General features: G+C 36.6%; 1 protein-coding gene across 2 annotated transcripts in view; it reads left to right on the forward strand.

Moving 5' to 3' along the window:
* Nucleotides 1-13,845, forward strand: part of LOC106134708 (uncharacterized) — a 72,445-nt gene that overhangs the window by 36,699 nt on the left and 21,901 nt on the right. For both annotated transcript variants that reach the window (XM_060945960.1, XM_060945961.1), the window contains exons 3-4: nt 4,313-8,199; nt 9,300-9,528. In XM_060945960.1, coding sequence (XP_060801943.1) covers nt 4,313-8,199; nt 9,300-9,528 — 4,116 coding nt within the window. The remainder of the gene's footprint in view (nt 1-4,312; nt 8,200-9,299; nt 9,529-13,845) is intronic.

A 13,845-nucleotide genomic window follows, 5' to 3' on the forward strand; every position in this document is an offset into this window, starting at 1 on the left:
ACAATATATATACAATACAGTTCATATTATTAATTAATGTAATTATTGTATTAAATATAAGATCGGACGGACAAAACTTTTATTGACAAAATTTTTAAAATATTATTTTTGTTGTTTTTAATTTATGTGTATTCAAATTTAATTTTATTATTCAAATTTTTTATATGATTTAATATGGTTAACTTAATATGATATACCTACCTGTGTTTCAAATTGTAAAGTGTGATAATTGTAATAGGTGTAAACCGTTTTTGTCACAATAAATAAATAAAATAAAAATAAAAATATTACACACTGTTTCTCATTATTTTGAAGTAGATACTTAATTTGTGCATCATCTCAGTTTGGTTTGATTGAGAGAGAATACCTTGAAGCATTAAGGCCACCTGTAGTACATTTTACTTGCATAAGTTTTATAAATAAAAAAAATCATCAATTTACGTATAAAAATAAACATTATTTAGTTTTACGAACTACTATACATTTTGTCAATTCAGACAGTGAACTGGTATTCTATTTGCATATTGTAATGCGTAATAATCACAATACATGATTAACGCACGTTATTGTATTACATGTAAATGATTGTTATATTGCTCTGTTTTTAGCCATTCCGTCACGTCTATAATTAGTATTATCATATATAATTTTTTAGACAAAGGGATAGGCTTATACACTTGGGATTCCTCTTGATGAACTAGAAAGTCACTATTGAATCTCAATCCCATCATAAAGCCATACAGCTGAATGTGGCCTTTCAGTCTTTCAAGACTGTTGGCTCTGTCTACCCCGCAAGGGATATAGATGTGACTATAAGTATGTAAAATTTTATTTTTGTCTAAAAATTTCATATTTTAATAAACGGTGTATGTACATATTATCAGTAAGCAGAGACTACATATCCACTTGCCAAAATCCCTGCCTACTTCTTTCCTTTCATCCACATTCATTAGTTCATGCAAGTTCATCAGTTTAGTTTAGGTACTCTTGAGTATACCAAATTTAATAGCATCATTTTAATTACTAAATAACCTATATCAGCTTCGCCCGTGTAAAGCGAGAAATCACGTACTTTTTTTTCCTGCGGGAAAGTCTTTCTAAGCGCACGCCTAGAGCCCATAAGAAATATTCATGCGTGGACAAGTCAATTAATGAGTCAGTGTCCTTTTTTATATCACTAGGTAAATAATAAAAACAGCCCTCTTTTCTCTGTCTGTATGTAAGCGCCAATCTCGAAAAGTTGTGAACGAATTTTGTTCCTGTTTAAAATTTGGGAATAAGATATTCTGAGAAAGGTTATATCTTTAAACATTACCCGATGCTTCGCTAATGGTTAGGTAAACGGTCATAATCTACTGTTTGTTTTAAAATGTAACCTTACTTGTGCCGTCCATTTTGTAACAAATTCATATAAGGTAGCAACTTCCTTTGTGGCCTGATGTAAACATTATATAGACGTGATCAGACTGAATACTTAGTAGGTGCGCTACTAAAAAAGAATGATAATCTTGTCAATTGCGTAGATTTATTGAACCTATAAATTAAATAATAATTCTATCATAAAGCTAAATAGCTGAACGTGGCCATTCAGTCTTTTCAAGACTGTTGGCTCTGTCTACCCCGCAAGGGATAAAGACGTGATTATATGTTTATATGTTAAAACCAGTTGAACTACATTAAAATATATAATAAAAAAAATCAATAGATCAACTCCTGAGATGTTCGTGTCGCTCTCCAGCTTCGGAGTCACGCGGCGCCATCCATCCGTGGTACTTTACTTTCTAGTTATCATGATTGCGATCGGCCATGGCATTCCGCGACGTTAGGGCTTAGCACCGATATGGAGACATATACGTCTTTTCACCTAACGAGGTAAACGTAGTCATTTATCTCGGATTGAGCGATATGAAACAATTCGTCCATGATGCTTAAGAAGACGGTAAGATGGTTGATGTTATAATATCCTGATTTACTCAATTAATTTATTAATTTGCTCGTCATACTGAAAAGCAAAACACCGATAGTTTTTAGATACAAAACGGTAATGCGCATGTCATGCTACGGAAGCAGGTTGCACCTGTGACCAACAACACCCAACTGTGAATTGTGTGGAGTTTTGGATATGTTTAATTTTTACTAAGTTTGTTTTATTTCAGCTGTATTGTAAGACATAGGTAGATATCAAAATAATCAATACTTCTCCTTTATTCCACCAAAAGGGAAAGAAAAGATGAGATAACATAAAAAAAATTGGGCTTATCCAAATCTAATCAGCAATGTCCCACAATGTCGTTGTTTGTAGCCTTCCAAAGAGGAAACGCAGCGCAATGATTTATAAAGGTTCTTATTTTATTTATTCGTTTATTTATTTACCAATTTATGTGCACAGAAAACATCGAAAATTATAAAGAATAGAAGCAAAATTACCTAGGTTCTGCTTATTTCAAAAGAAATCTCTTCCAGCAGACTCGAGAAAGGAGACGTGTTGGAAACATGTTTTTTATTATTTATTTTATTGGATTAGTTAAAATGTAATTCCAATGAGATATTTTCTTACATGTTCCATTGTGCATAATGTGCCCAATTTAACTTTACAAATATTTCTTTGTAGAAGTCTTTTAACTTGTTCTTTTAGCCGGTAAATATGTTATATTATAATAGCTTATTACTTATATAGACTATATCTACAAAACATAAAATTAAACACATGTATATAGACAGAAAGGGTTTTATTAAAAAAAAAAAACTTTTGATTAATCAATTATTTTAAAGATTTAAACATAACTTTTTTTTTTTGACGAATGATTTTGTTTTTGGACACTTATATTTTAAAATTTTATGTGTACATTTAAAAGTAAATGAGATTTTTGACGCGAACGCCTAACATATTCGTATCAGCAATATGAGGAATCACTACGATGCTGATCTCAAAAAACACTAGCTCAAATAGAATAACACCTATAGAGGTAAGATTGTTTGTTTGGGCGAAATATAATAACTATTTGGCGCTGTGAACTGTATATGTACATAAACTGTATCATATACAGTTCAAAGAGCTAAAAAGGAAACTTTTCGGAAATATTATTAAAAATAGGTACTTCATACAATTTACGATACGAGTATCACAAAAAGACTTTCACAAAATATGATCTTTTGTTTTTCTATAAGCAATAATAGATACTCTGTTAGTTATTACTATTATTAAGAATTTTCAAACAACTTATACCGAATTAAATTAGCGGCTTCGTTTCTTCACACGTAGCCATGTTGCTTTACAAATTTTGTAGGCGCGTGAGTCTAGTAGCGTTTTTCAAAAGAATGTTTTTTTTTGGTCATGTCAAGAATTTTTAATATAACAAAATAAAAATCAAAACAAATGTCGATTTTGAAAACAGATCGTTAATAAGGAAAATTGTATTTTAATTGCATTTTGTTTGTTTGTAGATAACATTGTTTAAATTGAAACTAAAGCTAAGAATTATTTGAATCATATTTTTACAATTTTTTTTTTAATTTGCAAGGGATCCTTCAACTTGATTTTGTAGGATTTGATATTTTGTATTAATTAAACTTTTTTTTGTCGCAACCACAAAAAGGAGTTAGGATAGGCAAGTAGGAAATAGGTTGTAGAATGGAATTTAGAGGTGTGAAAATATTTTGTTTAATTTTTAGCCATCCGCGATACATCTGACGCGATTGGTTTCCGACCATTTATCAGATGAGAAAGTATAGATAACTAGGTTTTAGTTTGCCAGAATGCTATTTTGTATATATGCAAGGGTAGGTATTATTAGGTGATATCTCGGTTAACTAATTTTAAAAAGCGGGTAGGTATCGGCAATCGTGGTATCAGAATTCTTTTCAAATAATTAATTGTAAATTGAATTTTTAGTGAGTGAGTTTAATTTTTTTAAATTGTTTTATTTTTAAATATAGAATTATATTCTTCAATATTTTAACTTTTAATTGGCCACCAAGAAGAAGGATGCAAACAATGCCGTGTCTACTTATCTAAATTATTTGTTGTTGTTTAAAATCAATTTCGGTACCTATTTACATTAAAATTTGGCCGAAATAAGTTATTTGTTTTATATGGGAAATAAAGTAATATGAGTTTTTATATAAAGGTTGCTTTTGGCAGCAATATTTTAAACGTAGTCGTATCTTGAAAAACAAAAACTACTAAGATGAACACCTTTAGCATGAACCTTAAGTTGTTAATAATTTTATATATCTTTTTTTATTAATTTGCCATTAGGTAATTTTTTATATTACAAGACAATAGAATTATTATTGTATCTTATTCTTTCAGAGTGGGGCGTCAGTGAGGCAGGCGAAGCGAGCGAGCCGGAGATCGGTCGCATGCGTCCCGAGGACTACCGCTTCGTGTTCATCAGCTCAGACTCCTCCTGCCGCGAAGACACGGAGGACTCCTCTTCGACGGCCTCGTCCGCCGCGCCCCCCGGCCCAGACGACTGCGACTGGGACTACTACGAGCCGGGCGCGGCGGCTCCACCACAAAGACACACCACACAAGTCTGCCCGAGAACTTGCTCCTGCGGCGCTGAACCACGCATCGTTGCCGTACCGGTACCCGTACCCGTACCGGTCCCCGCTGCTCTCTGGCCCGCTCTACTCGCCTTCCCCACACAAACCCCGCCGACGCCACATTGGAACACCTACCCCGGCTTCCCGCCACTCGATGCCGCGGCCCTCGCTCGGCTCACCACGGCCGCTGCCGTCGCCGCCTCTGCCGCCGCCACTGCCTCCGCCACCGCTCTACCACAAGCGCAACTCGATGTAACTCCCGAAAAAACCGACAAAGCGATACAATCTGAATCGTCACAAGCGCCTGATAACGATAAGAACGATAATATTATTGAACAGCCAGTCGAGTGCGAATCACCGGACAGAATTAAAGTGATCGCGGAAGAAGACTCTTTATCAGTATTATCGGAACAGGTAGACGTGATGCCGGACCACTTGGACGCGGAGAAAGCATTCCCATCTTCAAATGAATCTCGCGACTCAAGTGATTCCGAGGCAGGGGTCGCTAGAAGAAGTTATGACTTAATTAGTGGCGCACCTGAAGAACCGGTGACATCTGACGAAGATTCTGACGATTCTGGCGGGGGAGGAGGTCAATTCTCACGAGTCTTTGTAGTTAATCCTGCTGACTCATCTTCGGACTTAGAAGACAATGCTGACAGTAGTGGCATTGATTGTGATGACTCCTTTGACAAAAAATCTGATAGCTTGGAAATAATTGCCGTCGAAGTTGCTATGCAAAATGAGATCAATATCAGTGCAGAACCAAGCAATGATAGTGTAGAAAACAGTGATAATGGCAACGTAGTGCTTTTAGATTCTTTAAATTTTACGGAAGAATATCCGGTGATAACATACGAAAATAAAGAAAGCAATAGTGATAATGTAGAGAAAAAGTCTAATATTGTTAAATTTTGTAATGAAAATATGCTCCAGAGCGAAACCTGTGAAGAATTTAATAGTTTTCATGCAAGTTGTAGCCCAAGTAGCGATAATTCGGATTATAAAAATAACATAGATAATGGCCTTAATCGTCAACTAACTATGTCGAGTAGCAACGACTACGATTCATTAGATAATATTTTAATGACAGAAAGTGATACGAAAGTAAAAGTCTCCGTGGAATTGCCTAATAAAAAATGCAACAATAAAGAAATGATTCTAAATGAAATACCACGTGAGTCGTTGACGAAATTAACACCTTCGCCCGAACCCGGTCAAGATAGCCCAGGTTCATCGACCGACAAGATAGACTTAGTCAAAGGTATCGAACGTACCCTTAGTGAACTATTGAAGAAAGAATTACTCGGGGACCAAGAGGAGGAGAAAATGCACAGTGCGCGGCCGGTTTGCACTACGGAGGCGGGGGGCGCCTGCGCACCTGCCGCGACGACAGTTTGCCGCTCGCGCAGCGCTCGCACGGACGACTCATCGCGCTTCACGAGTCGCGTTATGATAACGCACGACCGCGTATCGGTCGTCACGTCGGATACGACGCGGCTCATGCGGGACATAACAGTGCACCATACGAACTCGCAAAACGAACCGATATCTGACACACAAGACGAAAAAGAACAAAGTTTGGCTTCGGACAACGAAGCGTCACAGCCTTCGGGCGGAGTGACTGTCGTTAGCAATGCCGACACTCTCTCGGCGGTCGTGTGCCTCGAGGAGGGGCTCGCAGACGATGATTCGTGGGTCGAGGACGTCAGCCATGACGATGACGAGGCCACCACTGCTTCGGACACCGACTTGGAGGATGAAGCGACGCTGTCCCCCGGGCCCTGCCCCCCGGACGGAGACGGACGCGGAGAGGATTTAACCTACAGTAATGGTCTTATACGCTTTACATTAGAGACGATAGTCGAAGAAAGTTGCGAAGAAAGCGAAACGGAACATTCGGAGAATTCGTCACCTGTAACCAAAACAGAGTTACAAAGATATTTTTTAACCTCATTTGGAGACGGTAAGAATGTGCGTGATGATGAAGAGCCAGTGTCGGAAACATCTAGTGTTTGTAGTGAAGGTGGTGAATCTATTGTTGATAATGAGCCACCGAAAAGAAATAGCAGTGGTAACGATGAACTCGCGTCCTCACGTCTGAAAAATTATTTCCTGACAGGATTTATGGGCTTTAACCAAGAAAGGCGCGATTCTGATGGATCCGGAAGTGTTGGAAGTGATAGCGAAGGTAGGCAGAGTCCTGAACAAAGAAGGAAAAGGTTAGTTCGAGCAAGAGGAACGCCCAGATCGCATTCGACGTCTTTAGATAATTTAATAACCGGAGAAGAGCCATCACAGGAAACGCAAGAGGTGTCGGATGGTTCGAGCACAGAAACTGAAGACAGGCATGACTCATCGGAACGGCTTGATGTTCAAGGAGAGTCAAAAAGAAAAAAACAGAGTAAAAAGACCCGGGGTTCTCCTGCTGACGAAAGGCGTCAATCAGCTGAGTTTGCTGAAGAAACTCGTGATGACACAAGGTCGGTTTCAGAAGGTGAAGATGGCAGATCTTCACCTCGACCAGAATTCCCACCGCTTGGATCTGAACTCTCCGAATCGAAAAAACAAGCAAGTAGAGACAGTGGCTTTGTTGGTAGCTGTGACGATTTATTAAGAAACGGAGATTCGATGAGTTCAGAATTTAGTAGATCTCACGAACCTAAAATAGAATTAGAAGAAATAATAGAAGAGATAAGACCTGATATAGAGGAACGCTTAGAGCGCCCACCGTCATCCCGTCCCCCGCCAAGTCCCTTAACTCGTAAAGATAGCTTTAACAATTGGTCCTCAGATGAGGAAACAAATCTCATGATGAATAAAATGAGACAATTTTTCAAGCAAATGGTAAATTCTGCGAATGTAAAAACATCTACACCTGCATCAGAATCACCAAATTCAGATAGTTCGCGACCGCCAAAACCACCACAATTGATTTATTTTGAAAGCGAATTAACTAGACTTATGAAAACAGTTCCTGGTATAAGTGACGAGGAAGTACGTGGGATGGTTGAGTACTTATCCAGCGAAGACACGTGGAGTGATTCGTATGATTCTTCAGACTATGCGGGCTCAGATTTAGAAGGAACAGTAAACCGGTCTGCACTGAGAAAGCAAATATCAGACAGTTGTCGCGAAATTATTGACGAATTCGACCGTGGTAATAGCGAAGCGGGGTCATTAGAGCGTGATGCGGCTGGAGCATATCAAAGACTAGCTGCAACATTAGGAAGAGCCGGTGAAGGATCGCCGCCTTTATTTGGAAAAGTCATGCGTCATATAGGAGGACGTCTAGTGGCGTTAATGCATGATGTCTCTGCTGGAGCATCATCTAGTACCAATGAAGATAGTGCGTCTGAGCCGGGGGCGTTGGCTAGAAGTCGTTCCCATGATATATTGGAGGCTGCGGCGAGTAGAGGGAGTGTGGCTAGTGATTGTGAAAGATTTTCGTGGCGCGGTAGTTTTGAGTCGGCATTGTTAGCTACGGATTCTCGGGGTACATTAGGAGGTCCTGGAAGTGAAGCGAGAAGATCGCCAGCGGGGGCAGAATTAGCAGCCCAAAAATCTCACTCCAGAAGTTGTGGAGCAATAGGTGGCAGCGAAGATCGATTGTGGCGAGGTAGACGACGGGCTTCTGCACCAGATGCTGAAGTAAGAATCTTTATAAACTAACCTTCAATGTCCAACAAATATTTAAAAACATAACCAACTATATGTTTTTAAATATTTATATTTATTTATAACATGTAACCCAAAAATACGTCAAATTAATTTGCATTGCCATCCTCGTGACTTTTCAAGTCTATCACGTATTTGATAAATTCAGTAATGTTCTGCACACTACTGGGAAATATACTCAAAGTATGTGCGTACATAATGTCAATGCCAATCGTGACGAACTATACATAATCTTATCGTCAGGTATTCAATGCATCAATCTAATTCACGATCTTGCGTTACAAGATGGCATGAAGCGTTAATGTAAATAAAAGCTAGTTTTGATTGGAGTTATTAACACAGGTGTGGTTCGTCTATAACTCGTTTTAGCAAACGAATGGCAAATACATAACGGAAAAGAATGATATTACAAATTTAGTTACGCAATCATTTCTCTGCAATAGCAAAATATCGATCAACAATATTAGAAAGAGTTATCTCAGTAGTTTAACCGTTGAATTTGAAGTATTTTACCATAACGGTTGTGGCAAGAATGAGATTCTTTCGCAGAATTTTCCGCTTTATTGCAATTTAAATTGCCAGTTGATTATCTACGATGTGGACTTGTTTCCTGGATGATTATACTCGTATCCAGATAGGTTATATTTTCCCATCCGGTACTCGCTCCAATCCAAGTGCACCTATATTACCGGCTATATTTCTATGTTGTTACTACTCAACTGCACAGCAGCAGGATTAATATTAATGCCCCTAAAATTATTGTTCTAAACTACATTCCATTGGGCATTTTCATCTTATTTATGTCTAAAAGTCTAGAATATTTTGATTATTGCAACATTTAATCTTGCTGTCTAATCTCGGAAAATCAAATCAAAGCCGTAAGATTTCTTTAATCATATTTTCACCCCAACTTTCTCAAAAATAAGCTTTACAGATAAGTAATTAGTAATTTTATACGGGACAATCATAATCTTTAGTTATTCGCGTTTGCTTTCTCTAACAACGCCCTCTCTCCTCACAAAATCTCTTTAGTGTTTCTTGTTCTACATAACTTACCCGAATCTACCTTGCAGTCAGAGGAAGAGCAACGCGCCGGTTCGCTTCCCCGGCTACCTTCTATTACTGGTACGAACACTGCACCGGCCGGGCCCGTCAAGTCCGCCCGGTATAGAGCCCCTGGGTTCAGAACGGCTACCAGAGCAGCATCAGCTCCAGGACTTCATGCCCCGAGGAGACGAAGACCGCCGCAAACACCGCATTTACCACCACCAGCTGCGCCTGCGTCTGCGCCAAGTTTACAAGGTAAGTCTTAGGTTGTAAAACTATTATCATACCATAATCTCTATAGCGCTTGTTCACGTTTCGTTCTCTCTGGGAAAGCGTCCGGCTTTAGCTTAGGAATTCTTAAATGTCAAAATTCTTATTTGTATGTAACTTAAGTTTAGTAGGTACACAAATTTGTGTACTCACTTATCACGATAAAAACCAGCCATTTTGTCTTTCACACTTGAACACTGCGAATTGATAAAAAAAAATTAAAACCGGCATTTGCTTTTAAATTTAATAACAACTTTAATTAACAAACTTATCGCAAAATAATTTATTTTAATGTTATCGCTCAAATAGGCACTTTTAAACACTTTGAAATTAGCATTAGAACTACGTAGCCCTCATTAATGCGTAGTTGCGTAGTTCTAACGCCAACCTCAAAGAAGTACAATCAGTTACGTACCAATTTCTCGGAAACCCAGTTCTATATAAACCTCGCAAAAATGATAAAAACAATGTTGTGTCATTATCCGTACCTGAAATTTCACAACGCAGAAAGCATAAAACCATATCGTGCCGGAGAATGTTATTAAAATATCGAAAGAGCTACTTTCAACAACTAATAAAGGCGATAACAGACCAGACGGTAACGCAATTTCGCTATCGTCACGTGCCACTTGAACTAACATTATAGAACGGTGTAATTGTATGCAATGGCCGAATGAAGTAACTAGTTATGAGTACGGCCAAAAAGAATGTACCGACTAAATTATTATATTATGTATGGAGTTCTACATGCTGTAGAATGCTACAGTGCTGATAATAATTGAAGAACATTTAGTAAATATCGCGGAGGTCGGATGAGAGTCGCTTCGTGTAAAAACTTACCCATCCAGGGTTGAGGTCAAAAACGCACTCGTCTTCAGAGCGGTGAGAATGTGACTTGGTTTAACACCAGGAGAAAGTATTAAGTAAGACTAGGTATAACGAACAAAACTCATGTTAGGTACCCACAGACCATTTAAGTACTTGGCATCTCTTCCTGTATAGTTTCAACTTACTATGTAAGAAGGAAAGGCAATGCGTGTAGTTTATAGGAAATATGCACTGTAACACTTATAATTCCTGCTTAATTTTCATAGATTTGCATTTTTTTTAACAATCAGTACTTTCATCAATATTTCTTTACTCGTTTGTTTGGTAAAATTTTAAACTGAATCTGATTTGTTTTTGGATTACGCAATAATTGTCAAATGTCTTCCTTGTGTTGACCTCGTTTCACACATTCGTACAAAACAACGATATTATATTTTTTTATGTATGTACTATACTTACATCTGTGATATTAGATATTCTAGTAAAATTACTTGATTAATAAGTTAGCCGCGTGTCCCTGTTCAATATCCTTTTAGACCTTAGCAGGCCCCAAACTAGAGGTTGAATCGTGCAATGCCTGAAAAGTGCTGTTCGGGTATTAATGCTAGTATTGAAGGCAAAATAAACTACATTCACCCTGCAGGCATTAACGAATAAAATGATTGAGATCGCAATAACAGTTTAGATCCAAAAATAAACGCATTTGGCACGTTTAGTACGCAAGTCATGACCAAGACCAATCGCTTTTCTATAGCTATAGTTACAATTCCTTGAGATCTGTTTAGCCTACAAACTGCATGGCCTACTTTCTTAAGGACATTACAGTTACTTTACTTTTGGTACTTACATAGATGACGTTTTCTTTTCCTAACTTTTCATTAACAAATTAGACTTATAGGTATTCCAATTTAATAAAAAGAATTGCTTGATCATCCGAAATAAAACAATAACGTAACATTTTGCAAGTATTAAAAATTGCAATTCAATTGATTGACAACGTCATAAAATATTAATGGTTCTTTACTCGAAAAATATTAAATTGTAGGTATGGGTCATTAGTGGAAGTAGTAGTTCCGGCTCTAGACAATTTGTAATTATAATTACAAAATTATGTTTCCGTTTATTAGCTCTCAATCGCGAAATTACTGCCACATTAAAACTGTGACTTTCATTTGGACATTATTATTTCTAACTAACTAGTTGTAGCCTTCAAAAATACTTTCTATATTATAGGACATTGGCAGAGTATGTATATAGATAAATTCTTTCATTATCATATCTGTCAGATAATTTTTGAAAAGTATAAAGTCTAAAAAAACTAAATCAAATCAATGTTCAATAATTTAATCATTATCTGCATTACAACGTATAACTCTTCTATTTTTTCTTGTTCTCAAGTACAGTATAACTCCTGTACTTCATTTTAGAAAAATCGCCTTGCACACCAATAATTTATCCGTTTTGTATTCTTGAAGATTATTAATTTCATAAATTTATAGAAATTGGAATATTATAGTATTATTATATTCTTCCATACCAACGCATAAACACGTGTAGCAAAAATAAATAAGAACTGTGGATGTTTCTACAGTCAAGATTATTTTTATTTCTGGGAATTGCCATCATCAGAATAAACTCACAAACTAATACTTTGTAGAAGTTAATTTTAAAATATTTAGCATGTAATAAGGACAAGGACTGTTTATAAAAAAGTAAGAAATTAAAATTTTGTTCTACATACATACATACAGTCACGTCTATATCCCTTTGGGGTAGACAAATCCAACAGTCTTGAAAAGACTGATAGGCCACGTTCAACTATTAGGCTTAATGTTAGAATTGATATTCAAATAGTGACACGTTGCTAGCCCATCGCCTAAAAAAAGAATCCCAAGTTTATAAGCCTATCCCTTAGTCGCCTTTTACGGCATCCATGGAAAAGATATGGAGTGGTCCAATTTTTTTTTTGGTGCCGGGAACTATACTGTACCTATATATACTATTTCTTGTTATCATCAGATTTATTTCTGTTCAACGCCAAATACTTGACCAAATCAATGTTAGGTTATGCTTCAAATTATTTAAAAAAAAAAAGCATAGATTTGTTCTCTTGCGCTTGCTAACTCGACAACCGATGCCGCCCATTAAGATGACGTAACTTTCTAACGAAGTTATTTAAAAATCAGTTACCTAAACATTACAGAGTTTATCTGTTTGAATGAAACAAATACTTCCTGTATAAAGATTGAAAATTAAACGTTATCTCAAAACAGTTTCATAACCAACGTGTATAGTAAGTAAGTGAGCAGCTGATATTGATAACTGGCGACTGATACGTAATACCTTCACTTTGGAAACCACCGACGGCTTCCTTCTTAACACGGATGTGATAGGGACGTTTTCATTCCAACTGGATTATAAACCTGATTAACTGACTTTTCTATAACAGGTTTCGCAATTTTTTACGGACGGCTGGCACAATGGGTTTGTGATTCTTGTTTCAATAGTTTTGAAGTAGTCGACTAAGAAATCTAAAGATGGACATCGGAGAGATCCTTAATTTTCTCCTACAAAAATCATACGGCATCTGTCATTTATTATATTAAATTGTTGAGTTGCACTCCACGACCTTTTCCTTCTTTTTTTAATTTAAAATATGTACTTCTATTCTTAAAATAAATTTAAATAAATACATACAAATAATCACAGTGACCTTATGGGTGACAGCTGCACGCACTGTGCTGTAAACCGGTTCTATTTTGTCTATTAAGAAATTAATCATGAGATAGGCATATCGAGATAGTTTCAATAAAGTTTAAAAGACTCACTTAATACCCAAAATTATCTTAAAAACACCCCACAACTAAGCTATTCCGGAGGGGATCTGCATGCCCTTAAATATTCTCATAACTAATTCAGACCAAATAGATGTATAGTACATAATTTACATAACTTTTTTAAAAAACCTTGTACAGTACTTAGAAAAGGCGTTTAAAAATTACAAAGCGAGATCTATACGACATTTGTTTGATTATCCTATTAAAATGTCACAAAGATTAATGTACTGACCTTCTACTGGACTTCATTATGTCACAAGCTACTGAATTAACATACAAAACAATGTGGTTCCATATAGAGATTTGTTCTTAGTTGAAATGTTATAAAATTTATAGTTGGCTTTTTATTTTTTAGTCAAACCATTTTTGGTGATGTTGCCAATTGCTGTAGTCATTGACACCAAATAAGAAGTATATAAAACATAGATTTAGTTTCCTTTTGAGTCGAACTCCCACAGACCAGTAAACGTTTTTGATTATAAAGATAATGGAGTAAACTTTTCGTTAAAGACATTTACATATATTGATCAGTTGTTTTGAACTTCTTCCAATTTGAATTCCAACACATTTTAAAATAAAAAGAGGTAAAATGGTTTCAAAATATAATGGTCGTTCTTGATGTACCTACCCTTCTTTT

Source organism: Amyelois transitella, chromosome 9, assembly GCF_032362555.1.
Source record: "Amyelois transitella isolate CPQ chromosome 9, ilAmyTran1.1, whole genome shotgun sequence".
NCBI lineage: Eukaryota > Metazoa > Arthropoda > Insecta > Lepidoptera > Pyralidae > Amyelois > Amyelois transitella.